Genomic DNA, 24,998 nt, shown 5'->3' with positions numbered 1-24,998 from the left:
CCCTGATAAGATTCAAAGTGTGAAGATGTTGCTGTCCCACAGAAGTAAGAATTTGAGGATGCACAGCACCTATCCTTGTCTATATAGATAAAAATGGAACTTTAATCATTGTTTTACATGAAGGTCCTAACTAGGTATTGAAAACATAAATAAAGCAAAAGATACAATAAAATAAAAATTGTGTTAAAATGTGTTTGCAATGTATGCTCATACTTTTATTAATAATCAGAACCTTTTTGTGTTTTTCCCTAAAATAAGAGAGTTTGGCATGATTTTTTTTTTTCATTAGGCTACACATTATTGAGTTCAAGCTGTTGCAAAGCCTTGCCTTTTGTCTTTTGTCCTCCTCATTTCTTACTTACTTTGATATGGAGGGAAGAGCCCGAGATGCATGTGGTATCTATGGAGAACTCTGCCAGGCCATGCTGATCAGTGGTAGTAGCACTGGTATAGCTAAGTTCTTGTGCTTTGATGAAGACTTTCTCATTTGGGATAGGGTCTCCCTTGATATCCACTAGGCGGACCTAAGTTGAACAAGGAAGAAAAGTATAGCCTAGGCATGGAAATATGACAAAGAATGTAACAGAAAACACTGTTTCAGTGTTATATGAAGATTCCAAAGATGCACCAAAAAATTCAGCAATGCAAAAATTGGTTCCAGAAAATCCATACCAGCAGCACTATCTGTGTTGTGAAAGTATAGAGACTGCAGGTATCATACTCTTAACACCATAACAGATGCTTTATAGATGCTTTCTACTTTCTTATTATTCATAAGAAACCATCATTGACTCCTTTGTGTAAAGTACGGGAAGCAGATGCTCTGTCAATATCACAAGAACAACTTGTGAGGGCACAGAGGCTAATGGAGAGTGTGGATCTGTTATGAGTATGTAGCATATGCTGCTTCACCATTGAAACACAGTGACACTTTGGGGTGTAAGGTTTTCAGGAAATGTATTTATAAATAAAAATTTTGCAGCAGATGTTTTCGATTTGGAGCCTCCAGATAACCTAAGTCTTCAGTTTAGTTCTGAAAATTGAACTCATATACTTGGGCATAAGAAACATACACTCCACCCCTAAGCTGCACTTCTTGTGTTGCAATCAATGATATCAGACACGCCTAATATCTAGCAGAATGGCTTTGGTTTTGAAGTGCCACTCTACAGCTAAACCAGCTATGAACCAAAAAGTACCTTACTTTCACAAAGAATGGAATTCCATGTCTGAAGTGTGAATCTGCCTTCAGAAATATGAGCTTGTTTGTGATTCTTTCAATTTTAGTTGTTCCAGATCGACTGAACTCCAATCCTGAAGAAGAAATTAGTGACAACATTGAAAGCCTAAGTTGGTTAGAGAGTTGCTTGCTTTCTGTGTCCTTTGAACCACCATCTCAGTGTGAAAAGGTGTCAGTTTTCACAGCTTCATCATCTATATTCTTGTTTACCCACATACCTGTCCCTTCTTCTGTAACAGTTGCATTCACATGGAAAAGCTGAACCTCATAATTCCTTTTCTTTGATTGGAGCTCAGTGATGTTCACTTCTTGTGTACTGCAGCCATTGTTGTCTAGCTGATATGTAAGATAAAAGCAAGGTAACATGGCACACTTGTCAGATCAATGGTTTACTCAAATTCACTCATGAGGACTTCTTTCAGAAAAATGACAGCTTAGTACACGATGTTCTGGTTATAAGCATGGGACTCAGCTCAAACCCTGGGCTCATGTATGCCAAGGTCATGACCAGTCCCAGTGTTGCCTTGGCTTAGTCATCTATAAAAATAGTGATTATCTATAAAGTACTAAGTGATATCTATTAAGGAGTATTAAGTAAACACACAATTATAATGTCTGAAGCAATTAACTTGCATGCCATTAGGATTTAATACTTAATTTCTATTATTAAAATAGCAACCCCAGGCATGGATGTAGCCCAATGGTACATTTTCTAGCAGGCATGACACTGTTGCCTTGAAACCTAGTGGCAGTAAGTCAAGTGAAGTCCATTCCCAGAGTGAAATGGTGTTTAGAAAAGTCTTCATAAGAAAGAATTGAAATTATTCTGAACTGTGAAAGACTCACCAGAATCATTGTTTTGTTCTTAGTTAAATTTTACCTTCACTGTTTACTTTTTTTTGCCCCTTTCATCATTACAATTATTGTTGGCTTAGTAGTATACTTTATTTCATTTAGATTACTATGCTCAAACAACTTCAGTTTTCTGCTGTTGCGGCACTTTGTCTGGATCCCTTTTCCCTTTCTGTGCTGCCTCATCTGCCCAAACTCCATAGAAGAGGTGCCTAGTCTTACTGCAACTTGATAGCCAGGGCAGGTTAATACCCATGAGAGGCCTTCCCTTTTCTGAGGACAAGGGGAGGAGCAGTGGTTGGGTGGGGTGAGAGGAGGTGAGAAGTAGGGACTGGGAGGAGAGGAGGGAGGAGAAGCTCTGAGCAGGATATAAAGTAAATACATAATTAAAAAAAAAAGAAATACAAGAAACACGACCAGTAGGGAAGCAGGACATGTACAATGGGCACAGCTTTTCACTAACTGCATCCTAGGATACACGAATTGTTACAGTTTTGGACAAATATACCAATAGTCTAGTTTTGGAAATAACTAGTGACCCAAAAGAGAATTTAAGCAAGTAGATGAAGATATGAATGCTATCAATTCATACAAGACTGAGAAACCCAGCAACAGATGTGATGGTTAATAAAAGATAAATAGCATGTGAACCAACTTGAACAGCCAATACAGAAATAGGAATAAACACAGAATTATCAACAATAACCCTAAGTGTAAATGATTTTGAACTCTTTAATTTAGAGTCCTAGGCAAGGGTTCTTGCTGCAGCAGTACAAGTGGGAGAACCTGGAGTGCCAGCTGGGGACTCCATGGGTTGGAAGATAATGGCAGGTAAGCTGGCCTTGGGGGAAATCGCAGGCTTCAATCAGGCCAGCTGAAGAAAACCAAGATTCAAAACAGGATAACCTGGCAACTAAAGAGACTATTGAACAGAAAAAGGGGAGTGAATTTTCCTAGAAGCCTAGGACGATTTCCCCATCCAACACCATCATCTCTGGGACCCCCTCATGATGTAGAAGAAGGAAAATGAAACCCTGCAGAAAGGTATCTTGAAGACATTCAAAATGAGAGAGACATAACTAGCCCTGAGTGCTGCTGAAAATGAAGAAAAAGTCGAACTGAAATAAATGATGTGATAATATAAATCAAAGATTCAGAAAAAAAAACAAACAATCCAAACTCTGAATTAGTAGGTAGGAAGAAATAATAACCACCAGAGCAGAAACTAGTGGAGCAGAGAAGAAAGAAAGAATACACAGAATCAATTAGTCTAAAAGACAGTTCTTTAAGAAGATATGACCAAGAACACTCTTTGGCACAATTGACCAAAAGAAAGAAATAAAAAGACCCAAGTTACTAGAATCAGGAATGTGCAGAGTAGCATTACACAGAAATTAAAGAGATTTGGACTAGTGTAAAAGAATACTTCAAAAACCTGTACTGAATTAATTTAGAAAACTTAAAAGAAGTGGAAAGATTTCTACTTTCGTGCAAAACACAAATGTTAAACTAAGAAGTAATAGAAATTTCAAAAGTCACATAGACACTATAGAGAGCAGCCTACTACAGACAGGTTGATCAATGGAATAGAATTGAAGACCCAGAAATGAAACCACACACCTATGGTTACTTAATCTTTGACAAAGGAGCTAAAACAATCCAGTGGAAAAAAGACAGCATTTTCAACATATGGTGCTGGCTCAACTGGCAGTTATCCTCTGGAAGAATCAGAATTGATCCATTCTTACATTCTTATCTCCTTGTACAAAGCTCAAATCTATGTGGATCAAGGAACTTCACATAAAACCAGAGACACTGAAAGTTATAGAGAAGAAAGGGGGGAATGCCTGGAAGATATGGGCACAGGGGAAATATTCCTGAACAGAACATCAATAGCTTGTGCTATAAGGTCAAGAATCGACAAATGGGACCTCATAAAATTGCATAGCTTCTGTAAGGCAAAGGACACTGTCAATAAGACAAAAAGGCTACCAACAGATTGGGAAAGATCTTTAATAATCCTAAATCTGATAGTGGACTAATATCAAATATATATAAAGAAATCAAGAAGCTGGACTCCAGAAAATCAAATATCCCTTTTAAAAATGAGGTATAGAGCTAAACAAAGAATTCTCAACTGAGGAATATCGAAGGGCTGAGAAGCACCTGAATAAATGTTCAACATCCTTAATCATCAGGGAAATGCAAATCAAAACAACCTGAGATTCCATCTCACACCAGTCAGAATGGCTAAGGCCAAAAATTCAGGTGACTGCAGATGCTGATGAGGATGTGGAGAAAGAGGAACACTCCTCCATTGTTGGTGGGATTGCAAGCTGGTACAACCTCTCTGGAAATCAGTTTGGCGGTTCCTCACAAAACTGGACATAGTTCTACTGGAAGAATACAGCAATACCTCTCCTGGGCATATACCCAGAAGGTGTTCCAACTTGTAATAAGGACACATGCTCCATTATGTTCATAGCAGTTTTTTTTTTAAAAAAAAAAACCCAAATGGATGCAGAAAATGTGGTACATATACACAATGAAGTGTTACTCAGCCATTAAATACAATGAATTTGTGAAATTCTTAGGCAAACGGATGGATCTGGAGGATATCATCCTGAGTGATATAACCCAATTACAAAAGAACACACATGTTATGCACTCACTGGATATTAGGCCATAAACTTAGAATACCCAAGATACAATTTGCAGAACACTTGAATCTCAAGAAGAAGAAAGACCAAAGTGTGGTTGCTGCATTCCGTCTTAGAATGGGAACAAAATACCTATGGAAGGAGTTACAGAGACAAAGGTTAGAGCTGAGATGGAAGGAAGGACCATCCAGAGGCTGCTCCACCCGGGGGTCAATCCCATAAACAACCACCAAACCCAGGCACTATTGCCAACAAGATTTTGCTGAAAGGACCCTGATATAGATGTCTCTTGTGAGGCTATTCTTGGGCCTAGCAAACACAGAAGTGGATGCTCACAGTCACCTATTGGATGGAACACAGGGCCCCCAATGAAGGAGCTAGAAAAAGTACCCAAGAAGCTGAGGGGGTCTGCAACACTATAGGAGGAACAATAATATGAACTAACCAGTACCCTCAAGAGCCCATATCTCTAGCTGCATATGTAGCAGAGGATGACCTAGTCAGACATCAATGGGAGGAGAGGCCCTTGTTCTTGGGAAGATTATATGTCCCATTATAGGGGAATGCCAGGGCCAGGAGGCAAGAGAGGGTAAGTTGGGAAGCAGGGCAGGGGGAGGGTACAGGGGACTTTCAGAGAACAAACTAGTAAAGGGGATAGCATATGAAATGTAAATGAAAAGTATTCCTAATAAAAATAATTTTAAAAGACTTGCAAATTGCAGCATACTTCGAAATCCTTGTGCTCATCTGGGTTTCCAGCAGACTCAGGGCATCACATCAGGCATCTACAATATGATTCCATAGCAGCAGAACAAAACCTGTTTCTATGCATGGCTTGTCATTTATGTGTGTCACAGACAACTGAGTCAATCAGCTGATAAACTGATAATCAAAACCAAATAAGAGAATGCTATGGGTGTAGAGATTATCACCATTTACAAAATATACCAGACTCTGACATACCACAGTTCACGTTTTCTGCCATATGGGAGGTAAAACAAAACAGAACCAGAAGACAACAAAACAGAAGTTCCATTTGGGAAGATGAAGGGTCCAGTGAGAGTAGGGATGGAGAGAATGGGGTCGGTGATGAAGGAGGTAACCAAGTACATGATTCACTTGTATGAATTTATCGTAAAGAAGCCTAACAATTACTTACATTTTATATATGCTAATTGAAATATACATTTTAAGAATCATCTATAAGGCATGGAAGTAGTAGAGGTTATGAAGGAAGAGGAGAATGACACAAGAATGAGGAACTTCAAGAGAGCAGAGGTGGCAATGGGACAGGGGATATGGTTGGAATATGTAACACTCTTATATGGAAATGTCATAAACCTACTATTTCATACAATGAATATACACTCAAAATAAATTTGGTGGCCAAGTAAAGTTGTTGAACTATCCCTTTGATAGTACTGGATCTCAGAATTATCCCTTTTGTCAGTGAAGGGCTTAGATGGGCTTCTGGGGTTTGTACACATGCCTGGCTAGTGTTCCATCCCTGGGCTACAGCCCGAGGTCCCAGAACATCCTTTTATTGTGTGGGTATGTGTGTCCTCTTCTCTTTGCTCTCTGAATTCCTGTTAGTTAGCCTTTAAAACAGGCCTTAGAATGGATTCACTCACCTGAGAATTGACTTCTCTGCATCCAGTCTCAGTCTCACGGCAGACGTTTATCTTCACATGTCCTGGAACAGGCTTCCCATAGGTATATCTGTCACAAGATAAAGTCACAGAAACCAAGCAACTTTCAAAAGGAGAGACGCACTATCTTTCACTGAGTCTGTTTAGTTTCATAACAACAACAAACATGTCCCATTTTTATTACCTCTTGACAACTTCTAAGGGTATGTTAAGAATTTGTGATGTAAATTAATTGGTAGATAGATAGATAGATAGATAGATAGATAGATAGATAGATAGATAGATAGATAGTAAAATAAATTAGACATATTAAGTATCTATGGAATATATGGTTTTCACCCTTTTGTGGTTCTGAAAAAGATTAAGTAAGCAAACCAGCATTCTCAGCTACTAAATGATGGGGCTTAGATGAATGGGGACATGAGAATCACTCAGAGCTGCTGTAACAAACCTCAATCCTTTGCCTTTGTTCTACCATTTTAGTTTTTGAGCATGCCCATTTTAAGGATAAGCAACTGTGCGCTAAGGTCTTTGTCTTCTGTTTGATTTAGGCACATATTGCAAGTGACATCTCATATGGTTCTAGACTTCAATAGAAATTTCTCAGGTGAGTGAATCCATTTTGTTGTAGTAAATGTCTTCATTTATCAGGTACAGAAATGCAAGTGGGAAGACTGAGATGTGGAAAGGTTAAACTTCATCTGCAGTGGTTTGAGCTGGAGGCAGATTAGGAGCTCTTTTTTTCTCTGCTCTTTCTGTCAGCCCATAAGAGGCCAGCAAGATGCCTTGACTTAGGGCATGTGTTCTCTTCATATAGTGAGTGGAACGTATTATGTCTCTTCCTGTCTCCAAAGGCAGGATCTCTTTATTTCCTCATAAGATTGATTTTTATCTATTGATATCAGCAATGTATGCAGTGAATGATTGCAAAGTAATCTATACAGAGTAGGAAGGAACACAAACAAGTACTGCAGGGGAAACATTCTAGTGGGGAAGGACACAACTGTAGCATTTTCTAAATATTCTACAAAGAGACATCATCCCAGAGATTTTCTGTGTCTGACTATTTTCTTAAGGATAGAAGTAAAGAAGCTAGCAACTCACTTCCCACATGCAGTCACACTGAGCACTTCATCATTCACAGACATGGCATTTGGGACCTTCAGGTCGACATTAAATCTGGGAAGCACTATTGGGAGAGAGAGGAGACACTCAGGGGTGGAATGACTTGTCTAGTTTCCTAAGTCATCACTCTCTGCCCAGAAATGGTGATTTCACAATAATAAGGCATGACCCACCCCAATAAAGTTAGAATGATGAGTGGTTATATATTATATCACTTCTTGAAAACCACAGGGATATCTACTTAAATAAGAAAAATGAACAAACAACAAAACAAGTAATTTGCTTCTGAAAAATCCCAGAACTTTCTGGAACTCCAATGTTGCTAGATGGATAGCCTTAGCTAAATTCAGATGGAACTCAATTTGTACAAAGTAATTCATCCTATGATAAACAGAACCCTAAGAGACCTGTTTTTTCTTTTTTGATCTTCCCAATCCATACCAAATTCCATCACAGTAAAGGAGTGTTCTTCCTTCTCCCCTGACTCTTTGTGCACCACTATCTTGTAGGGGCCCTGAATGGGCTCTGCTGCCAGGCTGAAGGACATTTGCTTAAGCCCATTCTCAGTCTTAATATCCCTCCACTGCATAATTCGGTTCTTTTTCGGATCCTGTAAAAGAGGTTGTAAATTTCCCAAGTCAATAAAGTATTAAGAGCAACAATGCATCTAGGTTGTTGTTGGTGGATGCATTTTGAAACTTGGTAATATTCTTTTGTGGAGGGAAGGAATAAAAGTGAAGTGGGAAATAACAAGCCAGTTATCTCATATGGGGAGGGCTGCTGACCCATAGCAGTTAGACATTCCAATGTCAGGTTACTTTCATAAGATTGAGTTCTCTTTGATTACAAAACACTTAAGTTTCTTACCTCAATGTAAGCCAGAGGAAGCTGAAACACAAGGAAAACAATGTTAGTTTAGAACATCAGGCCACAACCCCCTTTGCAAAGTGTTTACAAAGATATTTACATTGTGACTCAAAACTATCAAAATCGTAGTCATGAAGTAGCAACAAAAATAACCAAAAACATGTGGTTGGGGGTCACCACAACATGAGGAACTAGATTAAAGGATCTCAGTATTTGGAGGAATAAGAACCACTGATGTAGAAATTTCATACACACAGCAAATTCAATGAATTTATAGAATAGGCTGTAGTATAGGAGTTTCAGCCAAAATGTGAACTTAATATCCAGTAAAATGTCAATCGTAAGCCAATTCACCACCATAGAGAACTTTTGAGTGTATTTTTTAGAACTATCTGAGTCACACAAATCACTAAATAGATTGGGACTTACTATCCTCAAAAAGAACTTTGAGGAACATCAGTAGTAAGATTTCTCTAATGTTCTGGGGGACCTGCCTTGAGCCTTTACAGTATGGAGATTGCAGAATTTAATGTCCCAATCAGGAAATTTTGGTGTGAAGTGGGGTTACTAGTTTTAAATACATCCAACCCAAACGTATATCTTTTGAGAGTTCTGGGCAAGCCATATACAAACACTGCACGCAGGCAGTGCCTTCCATTCCTTGTTTGATGAGCTAGAGAGGGATTAGCTTGTGTAGTCAATACTCACCTCCTGAACATAGCTCAACAAACTATATCAGTGCCTAACTCTGCCCAAAAATATAAATAAAAGGGCTCAGTAGCTGTTCTTGCTTCAAAGGAGCTGCTGATCTTGGCAAGGGCTGCAAGTTCAGAGCTTTTAATGGTGAAGTGTTTCTTATCAACTCAATGAAGTGTACACAGGAAAGACAGACAGGAACAGGAACATATAAGGTTCTCTGATAACTGAGCTGTTTAAAGAGGCATGCTTATTTTAGGCAAGCACAAGTTTAAAGAAGACAGAGTCAGTTCTAGCAGTGGAAAACAGAGCAAGCAATGGCAGTCATAGGAAATTACAGTGATAGTGAATTCATTTCTGAACGTATAGGAAAAGAAGCCATGACAATGGATCATGGAAATGTGGTACAGGGGTAAAAAATTGAATTTTTTTTTTAGCTATAAAACTTAAAGTCACAAAACTTGCAGGGAAATGGATAGAACTTAAAAAAAGTTACACAGATAATGCAGGGTAAGAAAGTTAACTGCTGTGTGACCTTTCTCAAATGTGGCTCCTCACTTCAAATATTTAGTTATGTGTTTAATCTGGAGTACCTGTGAGAGCACAGAAACAAGAAGAGGGCCTGGTTGGGAAATTCCTGAAGTAAAGGAGATGGCATGTCGTAGGTGACATGAAAGTACAGTGTACTTGTGGGGAGTGGGGAAATTAGTTGAAACTGGCAAGAGTATGTGGGGTGAGAGAAGGTAGGGAGAGGATAGGAGAAAGGAGGACAAGAGATGTGAGGAAAAGGTGGTAAGGGTAAGAGGGGAGGGTGGGTGAAGTGAGAGAGGAGGGTGGGAGTGGTAAGAGGGTTAACCAACTCTAACAATCTATGAAGCAGTCATGTGGAAACTTACATTTATACTTGAATTAAGAAATATAAGTTAAAAGGAAATTTAGAAGGAGGATTCACTGCATTTCTTGAAAATGCTCTACCTGAAGGTCAAGGATCATTAAACAAAGGTCTCAGTACTAGGCATGAGATACTTCCTTCCTGAGTTGTTTGTCAGGGAGGCCTAGAGACTTTCCAAACAATAAAGCATCTTGTCACTCTTCTAGATTGCCTGTAATAACTAGTTAATAATATTTTATTGTGGAACATACCACACACCTTAGGTTAAGGTTGTAGAGAAATGAAGCTGGTACTGTGGCTTCCTCCCTGCTGCCAAGCCTTCTCAATGCTACAGGGTACTGTACAGATTGCTGCAGAAGAGGAGACATCAATGGTCTCATCCAGCTGAGAATCTGTGAAGTATAGTCCCAACCTGCCAGGTAAGATGTACCCATGCAATAGTGGCACAACGTTTATGGTGACAACCAACTGATCACTGATTAGGTTTGAATCTTGTTCTGCAAGATGGAATTCATATCAGGTATGGAAAAGAATGTCAACAGCCCATGACTGAGGAAGTTTTAAGCCCAAGGGGTCAGGGTCTGGGGGATGATACTTTTGTATAGCTAATTTGTCATGGTGCCAATTTGTCTTCTTAATAATTTATGCTTAAATTCATACACAAATACTACACTCTGACTGAAGGAGAAATGCATTCAATCTGCAGTGTTAACTGGCTTCAGGACAGTAGGCAGCCTCTGTTTTCTGTGTACTTTATTTCTGAATTAATTGGTACCTGGGACAGACACTTTCTCTTTCCTGTTCTCACTCTCAGCTTTAAGTACTGAGGAGGAACAGGAATCAGAGGAGGAAGTGGAGTAGGAAGGAAAAGAAGAAGGAGGAGGAGAAGAAGAGAAAGAGGGGAGGAGGAAGAAGGATGAGAAGGAGATGAAGAGGAGGGGATAGAAAGAGGAGGAAGAGGAGGAAGGTGCAAACTGAAGTTTGAATTTTATAAAATTAGGAGGAACCAAGGGAATAAAAGAGAAGTAATTGTGTAAACAGCCTTTAAGAATATTTCTTGAGCCAGGCATGGTGGCATATGCTTTAATACCAGCAATCTTGGTGGTAGAGGCAGAGGCAGAGGTAGAGGCAGACAGAGACAGAGGCAGGAGAATACCTACAAATGCTTGGCCAGCCAGAATAACATGGGGAAACCATGTCTCAAAACAAAACAAAACCATTGACACTACAAAGTAGTGAACTTTTTGAAGTAAAACAACTTTCCACAGAAGTCCTGGAGGCCCTGGTCTATATGGCCAGGGAAGAAAACTGAGTTATAAAAAGTGAATGAAGAAGTACACCTTCTTCTATCAGACCAAGAGACAAAAAATTCAACCAATCCCTGGGCAGTTGACAGATATAAAGAGGAACTACAAACAGATAATAAACATGGTGAAATCCTGGCTTCTTCCTCACACTCCTGGTCTAAGACAAATAAATATTTACCCAAAGGCCTACCATAGGGCTCTGCCTCCTAATTCTAGAGTACCTCTGCAGTAGAACTTTCTGACACAAGGACAAGTTTACACTAAATTTTCTGTCTTCAATCAAACTGATCAACACTAAATTAAAGAAAGATGACCTCTCAAAGATCCCCTATCTTAGAGAGACAGGACTTCCTAAGCCCCTTCTGTAGTCTTCCCACCCATGTGTCTGCTTTGTGCTTGTTTCCTCACCTCTAATAAATGTCTCTGTTCATTGAATAATTTTGCTTGCTGTGCTCAAGATTTTTCCTGCCTTTTAATTCTTTAAATGGCATCAAGATGAACCCTAAACTGTAGTAGCAATACTACTTTATAACCAGCACAAAAAACTTTTTTGAATCCAAGTCAGTAATTTTTACTAATGAATTCAGCAATATCAAAGTGATAAAAAATAATGGAATACTTAGAAAAATTTTAATTACTCTGAAAATGCAGGCAACAAATTATAAATTCTATAAACTCCATTCATTCATAAAAACTATGATTTGGGAATAAGTTAATTTCAATTAAGAAATCCAGTAGGCCTAAGAAGAACATTGCAAACCATTAGGAATATCTAAAAAGTAATCTAAAATAATGAGTAGAGATATACACACTAGACAGAAATGTTTGTTATTAAATGATTCATAATCATTCCAAATCAATATACATGTTAGAAATAATTCAGTCATATTTCCAAGGCTGATTGTAGAAGTGCAACCTGATAGTAAAATTTATATAAACCACCCAGGAGCAGTTGATGAAATTCTGAAGAAAAGGTTAATTCATGGATGTGAATTTACCCTAAATAAAAATGGAAGTGCTGTCCTCTATGGGACTCAGCACTGCATCAAACTGGAATGGATGCAGATACCCACAGCCAACCTTTAGAAGGAAGTCAAGAACACTTATGGAAGAGCTGGGGGAAGAATTAAAGGCCCCAAAGGGGATACAAACCCCACAGAAAGACCAACAGAGGCAACTAACCTGGACCACTAGGAGCTCTCAGAGTCTGAACACCAACCAAAGAACATCCATATGCTGTAATGAGCCACTCCTGGCCCCCAGTATATAGCAGACAGGCAGGTCAGTCATCATGGCTACCTTGTCTGGTCTCAGCAGGAATGGGTGAGCCTAATCTGGGAGAGACTTGATGCACCATGATGGGGGGATACCCAGGGGAAGTCACATCCTCTCAGAGGTGCAGGAGAGAGAAAATTGGAGGGGGGGCGGTGAGGAAATATGTTAAGGAGAGACTGGAAAGAGTAACAGTATTTGGGATGTAAATTAACTAATTAATTAAAAAAGGAAGGGTTGCAACTATTATGAATCTGGGAGGTGAACAAAGGAAGGGAGACAGTTGGCAATGTGCTGGCTACCAGTGTTTAAGGACTTGGGTTTCATCCTAGAATCCACATAAAAAGCAGGTACAAGTATTCCTTGTAATCCTAGCTGGAGAAGAAGCAGGACAGACAGTTCTTCAGGGGTCACTGGCCGGGCAGCCTAACCTAACCTGATTATCAAGTTCCAGGCCAGTCAGAGAGGGTGACTCAGAATCCAAGTTGCATGGTGCCCTGAAACTGACACATGAGATTGTCATATTATCTCCTGTCTAGCACAAGCACATGTATGCACATACACACACACACACACACACACACACACACACACACACACACACACAAAACAGGCACTACATAGACACACAAAGTACTAGGAAGCAAGGCAACAACTTTGGTGGTTTGAATAGGTATAGCTCCCAAAGACTCATGTGTTTAAATGAGTGACCCATAGGGAGTGGCACTATTAGGGGGTGTGGCCTTGATAGAGTAGGTGTTGTCTTCTTGGCGGAAACAAGTCATTGAGTGGGTGGGCTTTGAGATCCCAAATGCTCAAGGTATGCCTGGTATTTCAGAGTCACTTGCTGTCTGCAGATAAGGATGTAGAACTCTCAGCTTGTCTAGTACCTGCTTCATGATATGATGATAGTGGACTAAACCTATGAAACTGTAAGACAGTCCCAATGAAATGATTTGTTGTTGTTTTTTCTGTTTTTTGTTGTTGTTGTTGTGTGTATGTGTGTGTGCATTTATTTTTTTATTTTTTAATTTTTTCTTATTTTTTTATAAGAGTTACCATAGTCATGGTGTTTCAGCATACCAATAAAACCCTAACCTACACTGTCAGTTTTACCATGTCATAATCCTACGGAGATGGGTAAAGGGATTGAGGAATTGTCCCGCACAATCCTACACATGTTTATATAATAAAGGATGGGACTTTAAACAATAATCCTAAATGAGGCAATCCGAACCCAGAAAGATAAACATGACATGCAACTTATAACCAGAAACAAGCTGTAAAGTAACAGGTGAATTATACTTCAATCCATAGATGCAGACAGACTAAGCAACAAGGAGGGTTCTAGGGGATGCATGGATCACCCTGGAAAGAGAAAACAGAATATATTTTACAGGTGTACTTAGGGAGGTAGGAGATGGAAACCAGAGGAATCAGATCAGGAAGGGAGAGAAGGAGGAAGGGAGTATGGGGCAAGGCGATTGGCATTGGAGACATGTAGGGGTTGATGTTGTAATTTAGTGCAGTGGAGACCCCTGTGATTTTTTAGCGTGTCCTTTTTAAGGACTCCTAGTAATGGAGGAAATGGAACTGTCCTCTATAACCAAGTAATGCTGCCAGTGGTGGGATGGGAACACAAACCCAGCGCCAAAATCTTTGACCCACACCTGTCCTACCAGCAAGATGTGTAGAGTCAATGGTGACTCAGAGCTTGTGGGAGTGGCCAGCCAATGACTGGTCTAACTTAAATCCATGAGAGGGAGCCTACGTCCCAAAACTGCCTGCATGACCAAGAATAAGAACTTACATGGCTCAGAGTCCTAGTGTAGAATCAAATATGACTAACAGAGGAGGAAAAGATAAATGAAGTGATTTGTAATGATATCCTGCTATACTCATAAGACCAATGCTCAGCCCAGTCTTCATCAGTGAGGCTTTCTCCAACAGCTTATGGGAGCAGATGTAGAGACCCACAACCAAACAATAGGCAGAGCTTGAGAAACCTTGAAGAAGAGTGGGAGCAAGGGTTGTAGGACTCACCGATATCATGGACATCATGAGAATGTAGCCCGCAGAATCAATAAAGCATGACCCATAGGAGTTCACAGAGCCTAAAGAGACAATCACAGATCCTGCTGGGTCTGTGCTCGGTCCTCTGCATGCATGCTGTGCTTGTTTAGCTCAGAGTGTGTGTAGGAGTCCTACCAGTGGAAGCAGGTATGTCTTTGACTATTTTACCTGCTCTTGGAACCCTTTTCCCTCTTACTGGGTTGTCCTGCCCAGCATTTGTATGAGGGTTTGTGGCTCGTCTTACTGAATCTTGTGCCATGTTCAGTTTATGTCACTGGGAGGGCTATTCTTTTCTGAAGGGAAATGGATCTGGAGGAAAGGGAAAGTTGTTGGAGACTGGAAGGAACAGAGGGCAGGGAGGCTATGGCCAGGTTGTTTTGATTAGAGAAGAATATATCATAGAAGAAAAGGTAAATACATACTTGATAAAATTATACAGCAGATCATTGGGATAAACAGAATTTTTAGACACTCCAAAAAATGGTGTCCACTGTAATTTGTTATTTGTAAAGAACAATTTAAGTAAAAGTGGATTGATATTCTGTTTAATATTTAAATATATCTTTCAGAATTTTGTACAGTATTGTCTGATGATATTCATCCCTTCCAGATCTATCTCCTTCCCTACATACGGGACTTAGTGTTCTTTTTTTCCCCATCCATTAATTCAAATTTGTGCTGTGTATCTATATATTCTTGGTTATGTGGACTTCCACAGGAGTATGGTAGGCTAAGAAGGGTCTATACTCTTAAGAAAAATAATTTTCCCAATAGCTGTCATATCAATAGCTCATCTGCTAGAAGTGTTACTTCATTTCCATCTACCCTCTCAATGCAAGGATTTTTTTTTTAATTGCATGCTCTTGTGCATGCTAACCCAACTCTAAGTTCATATGGGCAGCTGCCATGCTGTGTTTAGAGGATTGTTCCCTTGCATTTATTCTGTCTCTAACAGTCTTTACCTCTAGCTCTTCAGTTTTTCATTCCTCTCTGACACAATAATCTCAGTGCTTCTGGAAGTGAGCATGTGATTTAGATTTCCAATTTAGGATTTCATATTCTATAGTCAAGCAGGTATAGACAGGAACCATCATCTCCACTTGCTAGCTTCCATACAGCTGGAAGGTGTTATCCATAATAACAGAGAACCACTGGCTGGGGAAGACATGCCCACTGGTGCAGTGTTGGGACAAATGTGAAGGAAGTAACCAACCTCTTCTGACTGGATTAAGTCCTACTGTACAAGATGAAATTTACACACTTGTAGTTGTAGAGCTAACTCCTGAGGTTTCATGCAACATAGGCCCCAAGCAAGAAGCCACTACTATTATGCTGCTAAAGGACACAGTATTAAGCCATCTGTTACTGATTTATCTTTAAAGCACCCCTCATCCATCATCAGAGAAGCTTCTTCTCAAATTAGAAGGTACTTAACACAGGTCCCCACAACTTGTCTGAGTACAGAGAAGAGACTGAAATGCCATTTTATTCTTTAAAGACTCTATTTGGGGAAGAATCCAAGATTTAAATACAAAGTTGTAAAAATAATAGAGACTGTGAGAGAAGTAACCCTGTTACACTAGAAATGGATTACGTAAGGATGGCACAAAGAAGCAGAATCCACAAAAGTAATGACTGAAAAGCATAACCAGCTGAAAGATTCTACCCAATAATAGTTTCCACAAATAAAACCCAAAGATACTTAACCAATAATCTACAAAATAAGGACACTCACATACAAAGAAGCCATAGGGTCCCCAATGGTAACTGAGTGAGGGATATAAATAGACAAAAGAGTAGAAGAGAAAACAACTCATATCTCAGAAGGGGCTGGAAATTAGAATTTTGCACTGACATTTTTGTCTTGAAGAATCCACCAATACCCACAGGTTAAAGACTCACCAACTCATTCAGGGGACGTAGCATTTTATCCATAGAGACAACCCGAAATTTAACTGGACAAAGAGAGAGAGAGAGAATTTACTAGTGAGGTCCACAGACACAGCCCTTCTTGCCATGTTCAGGATGGTGTCTTAATTTGTTTACCCACAGTGGAGCTTCATACCTGATTGTCCTGGCTTGTACACGGGCTTATCTGTCTGCACAAAGACAACACTTTCTTTGTTCTTCACAAGCACTGCTTTCCTTTTGCTGAATTCGTGGGTTGGCCCTTTGATGTCCACGTAGAGAAAATCCTCCTCATCAGAAGAGGAGAGTCTAGGGATCTGAGAACATCAGGAACAAGAGACCCTTCACCATCTGACTCTCAGCACTTCTTAGAATACCTCACTAACAGTCTCTCCTCCCACCTCACAGGAAAGAGATGGAGGGTCCATCAGTTTCTCTTTAAGGATTACATGGAGGAAAAAACAGTGTCATGGAAAAAAATAATGAAAAGAAAACACAACATTTTGTGTAAGTCAATGTGAGTTTATGTGGTCACAAAAACAGTGATTTTTTTTACAGAGTAAATAGAATCTCGATAGAAAATTAACTCTAAGAAATTAAAGAAAATTAGCTCTAACTCTGAAACTGAGGTTGAGAGAAAGACACTATATTACTTGTTACAGGAATTATGTCTTGAGGATAGGCCCCAAAGAAGAAACCCAGCCCTTACTCAGGATATCAGGATTATGAATAGGAGATGTGGTTCTAATTAGCTGGACTGCTGTTTGAAAGTATATTAACTCACTAGTGGGAAGTACTATGAATTGGCAAACCCTTTCTTTCTCTGGGCCATAGGCTTTTTTTTGAGGCAATTCAATGGAAAAGCAGTGTATGCACAAGTATGGTCTCTTCTTTTTTGTGGTGGGATGATCTATGCCATTTGTTTTTTGGGTAAATGTTCTAAATTTCTATTGTTTTCAGTTCACTGATATGCTTCTAGATTAACATTTTTAGAAATATATATGGATGTTTTATATACATGTTCACAATATGTTCATAAATATAAAATAAACCAGGACAGGTATATAGTACTCACAATGAAGGAAACACATTGGAACAAGTCCTTGTCAAGCACCAGCTCATCGAACAGGTTTTTCCTTCCTGATTGAGATACCAAGGAAGCTGTGACGGTCACTGTTTCATTCAGCTGGTATAGATGGAGGCAGATTTTCTCAGGGGTCTCAGTGTAGAGCTGAGAAGGGACCAGCACCATATACTTCCTGGAAATGAAGGAGATCCGGCCATCTGATGACAGAGCTCATTGTCTATAACTGGATTTTCACCAAAGTAACCATTAGCATTCATATTTCGACAGCCTGAGATGGCAGGAGGTGTGGCAGATGTCACAGTGTGCCACACAGCAGAGTGGCAAGACAGTTATCAGCTCATCAATCATCACCTTCAGCTGTGATACCTGCTGCTGCAGGTTCAAACGACATGTACTTCCTTCACTAAACTGCCAGAGTTCAAGTTCTAGAAAGTTTTTATTTTTTAAATGAAAATATGAGAGAGATAATTATTGCTTTGATAAGAAATTATCATGAGTGCTTTTCATTAGAATTTACAATTTCTTTAAAATTATTTATTTATTTTATGTATACGAGGACACTGTAACTGTCTTCAGATATGCCAGAAGAGGACATGGGCCCCATTACAGATGTTTTTGAGCCACCATGTGGTTGCTGGGAATTGAACTGAGGACCTCTGGAAGAATAGTCAGTGCTCTTAACTACCGAACCCATTTTTAATTCTTAAAATATAACTCAATACCTTGTTTTTATTTTGGGGTACTCTTATAATGTGACGGTGAAATTCTAACATACATAAATCACCTATGCTGTACTTGGGCAAATGTCAAAGGCTATCTGTAGGAATCATTCTCTTCTTTTTCCTAGAATTAGAGATTTTTGTCCCCCAAAATCTAGCCTGTCACTGCTATATCACTGTATGCAAAAATATTACTAGCTTGCTTTATATTTTTAACACCTTAAATATCTTTTTCTGATCACAGATACAAAAAAGTTACTCAACAATATAATCCTATTTTATGGTTATTTTTGACATTAAAATAAGTTCTCCTGGTAGTTTAATCCAAGGTCTTTGATCTTAACAAATGTATTATTTTAGGACACAAACAACCACAGGGTTCTGATGTGCCTGAAGTCTTATCTGTCTCAAGGTTATACCACTGGCTACACATTTCCAACCAAGAATGTTAACAATCTAAATGCTTACTTTTCAAAGTGATTACATAGTTTCAACACCAGAGAATGTCTCTGACCATTGGGATTTGAGATACTACTGGTTCAGTAATAAGGGAAAAGTTATTCTAAATCACACCACACCTCAGTTTAGTAACAATGATTGCTTCAGAGTAGGAAAAATGATTATCCAGAATCATGCAATACTAAAGTTGAAGCACACATATACAATTATTTGCTAGTTATAAAGCAAAAAGAATTTAAGGAGGTTTTAGGGGAAGGGGCTGTAAAAGGAAATGGATTGTTTTTTGATTTGAGGAGAGAATATACGAAAAAGGCTTTGGAGGTACTCACGAGTCTCCGTTGAGTAAAGAAGCAGAATGCAGGAAGGCAAGGAGAACCGAAAAAAGGCACAACTGAGCCCGTCTGCTCTTCCACATGGTGTGGTAAGAAAGGACAGGAGGACAGGGCTTATGGTGTCTCCTCCTTAACACTGTCTCCAGAGTCCTCTACAGCCGGCTTATTTATGAGTCCTCTCTGAAAACAAAACGCACTGCCCAAGGTGTTTCAATAGCAAAATAGAATATTTGTTCTCTGTTAACAGAGTTAATGTCACTGTGTTCAGTGGTGGCTTGAACACAAGTCAAATAAATTACAACAGTCTCAGGAAAGGTGCCAGAGGAGCTGTGGATGGCGTTGGTAAAGGCCACAGAATTTGCTTCATCTGAACTAGAGAAGACTTTCTCAGTCTTAATTACTAGTAAATCTTTGCAGTAGGTGGCTATGCTTTGACTATGTGTCATTTGCCACCTAACTGCTTTTACTCACTTATAATCTAGTAGTACTCTCTGGGAATGTGACATCTCCGTTTCTCTCCTTCCTCATTTAAGTGTCACCAGAGTAGTCCACGTTGCAGATTTTAAATTCTGTCTCTGTTCATTCAAGTATCTGCTTTTATGGATCTTGTGTATAAAAAGGGGACTGTGGTGCCACTAGCTCTGGTGGAGTCAGCTTGACATATGAAAGTCTGGAAGCTTTCTCATGAGGAAAAGAGTTTCAAGGAAGCTCTCCTCCTGGAGTCTGACGAAAGCCAGCTCTCCAGTTGGGTCAGCTTGACAAGCGAAAGCTTGGAAACTGCCCACGAGGAAAAGGGTTCCACGGAAATTCCCTCCTGGAGTTTGGCGTTTCCCCTAACCCATGAAATTAATTTTCCACTCCCACGTTAGTCTAGCTTGTGGATCCACGTGCTCTCTATTAAGCATTACCTTATAGTAAATGCTTTTTAAGATTGTATTCTGAATTAGCTAAAGCCTCTCCCAGTGCTCCAAGATCCCAGATAGCAGCAAGGAGCTTAACCTATTCAGTAACTAATTAAGGACTACAATAAATCAGAGTCATTAACTCAGTTGTCTGCAGTATACTATCCTGATAATGAGGATTCTCCAGACAAGATAAAATTTAACAAGGCCTAGAGAATTTCAGGGTCAGTGACACTACATTATTCTTGAAGCCTGTCAAGAGTTAACAACCCCCTGGTGCTATTAACACTAAAGTGTGAAACTCTTGCAACTGTGCTAAATCTCTAGGAACATTTATCTGGTTCCTTTTGAAGTCACTCCTCTTGCATCTGTGCTAATCTCTAGTGTAAACATTTATCTGGTTCCTTTTGAAGTCACTCCTCTTACACCTGGAAAATTTCTATGTACCTTGCCTGTTATGATTTACAATTTTTGATATTCGCTGTAATATAAAATAGTCTTATGTTCTACCAAGAGATTACATTCAGATTCTGCACAACCTCTCCTGTGTATGTCTGTTTGTCACTTCATCTGACTCTTTGTCTATCTGCTCGAGAGACTCGTTTCACGCAGACAAAGGGGCCCAGAGGGTCTGCGGCACTGTGGATACTGGGTAAGCTAAAAAACTCATGTATTACAAGTCACTGTACCTAATTCTTTGTTATAACATCAGTTTACAAGTCTCATCTAGAAGCATGCTTCTCTATCTCTACAGTTTGCTAGGATGCCCAGTATAACTGTCTCACTAAAGGTGTTTGCTTCAATTGTTGAGGGATCAGTATTTGGGATGCAGCTTGGATCCTCTGGAAAGATATTAATGTATGAGTTGGGAACCACATTAGAATTTCTAGTCTAGATCATAGGGCTGTTTATTTTTGCAAAGATTCTGTGATATTGGCTAGAGGGATAGGCATAGCATAAACTGAATCAATTATAATGTAGTCACATTGAGTAAAGAGAAAGGACATGCTAGCAGGGGTATAATGTAAGCATGGACGAGATGAAAAAGAAAGAAAACTTATGCCTGACATGGTGGTGCAAACTAAGGAGGTAAAGGCAGGCATATCTCTGTGAATTTGAGGACAGCCTGGTCTACAAAGCCAGTTGAGAACATCCAGTGCTTGCACAGAGAAAAACTCTGGTTTGAAAGAAAAGCCAACAAAAAAAATCTGTATTTCACTGATGGACCTCTGAACCCCAAATTAATCAATAGAAGACTATTGCTAGTTCCAGATATGTTGGTTAACTCAAGTTCAGGGACATCCAGATGAGGGTGAAACAGGACAGGCATTTGGTGCTGGCACAACTGGTTGTTATCATGTAGAAGTATGTGAATCGATCCATTCCTATCTCCTTGTACTAAGGTAAAATCTAAGTGGATCAAGGAACTTCACATAAAACCAGAGACACTGAAACTTATAGAGGAGAAACGGGGGAAAAGCCTCAAAGATATGGGCACAGGGGAAAAATTCCTGAATAGAGCAGCAATGGCTTGTGCTGTAAGATCGAGAATTGACATATAGGACCTCATGAAACTGCAAAGCTTCTGCAAGGCAAAAGACACCATCAATAAGACAAAAAGGCCACCAACAGATTTGGAAAGGATCTTTACCTATCCTAAATCAGATATGGGGACTAATATCCAATATATATAAAGAATTCAAGAGGGTGGATTCCAGAAAATCAAATAACCCCATTAAAAATGGGGCTCAGAGCTAAACAAAGAATTCTCACCTGAGGAATACCGAATGGCTGAGAAACACCTGAAAAAAATGTTCAACATCCTTAATCATCAGAGTATTGCAAATCAAAACAACCCTGAGATTCCATCTCATACCAGTCAGAATGTCTAAGATCAAAAACTCAGGTGACAGCAGATGCTGTCGAGGATGTGGAGAAAGAGGAACACTCCTCCATTGTTGGTGGGATTGCAAGCTTGTACAACCACTCTGGAAATCAGTCTGATGGTTCCTCAGAAAATTGGACATAGTACTACTGGAGGATCCTGCAATACCTCTCCTGGGCATATATCCAGAAGATGTCCCAACCAGTAAGAAAGACACATGCTCCACTATGTTCATAGCAGCCTTATTTATAATAGCCAGAAGCTGTTAAGAACCCAGATGCCCCTCAACAGAAGAATGGATACAAAAAATGTGGTACATTTACACAATGGAGTACTACTCAGCTATTAAAAAGAATGAATTTATGAAAGTCCTAGGCAAATGGATGAACCTGGAGGGCATCATCCTGAGTGAGGTAATACAATCACAAAAGAACTCAAATGATATGTACTCACTGATAAGTGGATATTAGCCTAGAAACTTAGTATACCCGAGATATAAGATACAATTTGCAAAACACATAAAACTGAAGAAGAACAAAGACCAAAGTGTGAACACTTTGCCCCTTCTTAGAATTGGAAACAATCACCCATGGAAGGGGTTACAGAGACAAAGTTTGGAGCTGAGACAAACAGATGGACCATCTAGAGACTGCCATATCCAAGGATCCATCCCATAATTAGCCTCCAAACGATGACACCATTGCATATACTAGCCTAGCAAGCGTTTGCTGAAAGAACCTTGATATAGCTGTCTCATGTGAGACTAGGCCGGGGCCTAGCAAACACATAATTGGATGCTCACAGTCAGCTATTGGATGGAGCACAGGGCCCCCAATGGAGGAGCTAGAGAAAGTATCCAAGGAGCTAAAGAGATCTGCAACACTGTAGGTGAAACAACATTATGAACTAAACAGTACCCTGGAGCTCTTGACTTTAGCTGCATATGTATCAAAATATGGCCTAGTCGGCCATCACTGGAAAGAGAGGCCCATTGGACACACAAACTTTATATGCCCCAGTACAGGGGAACACCAGGGCCAAAAAAATGGGAATGGGTGGGTAGGGAAGTGGAGGGGAGGGTATGGGAGACTTTTGGGATAGCATTGGAAATGTAATTGAGGAAAATATGTAATAAAAAAAAGATTTATTGTACATTTTGTTGCTTCAAGTCATGTTTGAGGATCCTAATACTTATAAGCAACGAAACAACAGTGGGAAAAGTACCCAAGGGGATTTTGTATTTTGTATTTTAACATTGTGACATAAACATGGAAGAGATGAAAAAGAAAGAAAACTTATGCCTGACATGGTGGTGCACCCCTTTAGCCCCAAAACTAAGGAGGTAAAGGCAGGCATATCTCTGTCAATTTGAGGACACCCTGGTCTCCAATGCCATTTCAGAACATCCAGGGCTTGCACAGAGAAAAAAAAATCTGGTTTGAAAGAAAAGCCAACACAAAACATGTTTATTTCATTGATGGACCTCTGAACCCCAAATTAATCAATAGTAGACTATTGCTAGTTCCAGATGTGTTGGTTAACGCAAGTTCAGGGACATCCAGGTGTGGGTGAAACAGGACAGGCTTTAAGATTTATTGTACATTTTTGTGCTTCAAGTCATGTTTGATATTTATAAGAAACAAAGACAACAGTGGGGAAAATATACAAGGGGGTTTTGTATTTTAACTTAGCTTTAAAAGTTGTATCTTTAATATCAATAATGGATATTATGGCTGAATTGAATGCAGGGATGAACATGTCCAGAGCCCAGCAATGGCCTCATAACATAGGAGACTTTGTTCCTAGGAAGTTGAAGGGAAGGGGCCTGGATAAATGGATGACATTCATAGTTCCTCTTAAGATTTCATCTATCAGGGACTAATTTTTCTCATATTTCATTAAATTAGGTAACCTTTTTCTTGAAAAAGGATGGGCAGATATATGATAGTTTTTCTGCTTACACGTTATGCAGATGAATTAACCTTATCCCTCATACTACCCATTGTGACAGAAATTTGATAACTATAGTCATCCTGAGTTCATCATCTCTTCTACTTCCATGTCCTCAATCCTTGTGAGTCAGTCTCTGAAAACCTTCCATTGTTAGCAGGCTTCCCCAAGGCAAGTTGCTCATTGACAGAACACTCCTCACACCATAGTGCACTGAATTGGGCCATAACTTCATGTTCACACTGACATACTTTGGGAGAGTTAGGGGCTGAAAGACATTGACACTGAAGGTCCCACCTGTTTGAGCCAGTTGCCAAAGAGCTATGGCATGTGATGTTTGACTGGTTGCTACCATGGTCACATTTTACCACATATGGCAGACCACTGATTTTGTGTGTTCTATCTCTCAGTGGGGATTGTGAGGTGTGCTTGGTATTTGTCTTTCATTTTTTTCTGAGACATAGTTAGGCTCATGGTTTAATCCCCCTTTGAGACTGTGAGGTGGATATGAGTCATCCAGCATAGGTGTGGGGAGCCAACCATGGGTTCTCTACTGGAGGAGATCCACAAAAATCTCTTCTTACCTTCTTAAGACAATGTGGGTTCCTCAACCTGGGGGTTGGGATTCCCTTGGGGGCTCAATGACCCTTTCACAGGTGTCACTTAAGTCCGTTGGTAAATACATTATGATTTATAACAATAACAACATTAGAGTTATGAAGTAGAAGCAAAAATAATTTTATGGTTGCGGGTCACCACAACATGAGGAACTGTACTAAAGGGCCACAGCATTAGAAAGATTGAGAACTCAGCCCTAAGACATTCATAGATGGACAAATCTGCAATTCTTAGGGAGGTTTTCTGAAGTGTCTACCTGAGAAGAGAGACATGGGAGTTAGTTCTGCTCTCTGAAATGCAAGCAGATCATAACAGGGTAAGAATTCAACATCAGAAGCTAGTAGGATGCTTCCCTAAGGGGCTCCTCTTCCAAGTCTGCAAACAACATGGGGGAGCTGGATGTACATGACCCCCTGGACACGTAAGATCTTAATACTTAATACTTTGATCCCCAGTTGGTGAAGCTTTTTGGGAATGATTAGGAGGTATCGCCTGCTTGGAGGAG

At 39.7% G+C, this 24,998-nt stretch overlaps 1 protein-coding gene across 2 annotated transcripts in view; it reads right to left on the bottom strand.

The window, feature by feature from the left end:
* Positions 1-19,364, bottom strand: part of Mug1 (murinoglobulin 1) — a 50,562-nt gene extending 31,198 nt beyond the window's left edge. The window contains exons 1-11 of one of the 2 annotated variants that reach the window (XM_006505698.4): positions 19,136-19,364; positions 17,617-17,800; positions 16,699-16,858; positions 16,536-16,588; positions 8,394-8,414; positions 7,968-8,136; positions 7,506-7,590; positions 6,384-6,471; positions 1,459-1,576; positions 1,205-1,314; positions 363-524 (exon numbers count right to left, since the gene is read on the bottom strand). In XM_006505698.4, coding sequence (XP_006505761.1) covers positions 363-524; positions 1,205-1,314; positions 1,459-1,576; positions 6,384-6,471; positions 7,506-7,590; positions 7,968-8,136; positions 8,394-8,414; positions 16,536-16,588; positions 16,699-16,858; positions 17,617-17,800; positions 19,136-19,221 — 1,236 coding nt within the window. In that variant the 5' untranslated portion in view covers positions 19,222-19,364. The remainder of the gene's footprint in view (positions 1-362; positions 525-1,204; positions 1,315-1,458; positions 1,577-6,383; positions 6,472-7,505; positions 7,591-7,967; positions 8,137-8,393; positions 8,415-16,535; positions 16,589-16,698; positions 16,859-17,616; positions 17,801-19,135) is intronic. The other variant, NM_008645.3, reaches the window with a different exon arrangement.
* Positions 19,365-24,998: the final 5,634 nt, after the last annotated feature.

The sequence above is a fragment of the Mus musculus genome, chromosome 6 (genome assembly GCF_000001635.26).
Source record: "Mus musculus strain C57BL/6J chromosome 6, GRCm38.p6 C57BL/6J".
Lineage (NCBI taxonomy): Eukaryota > Metazoa > Chordata > Mammalia > Rodentia > Muridae > Mus > Mus musculus.
The sequence above is the reverse complement of the archived record's forward strand: the minus strand, read 5'-3'. Positions and strand labels throughout refer to the sequence as shown.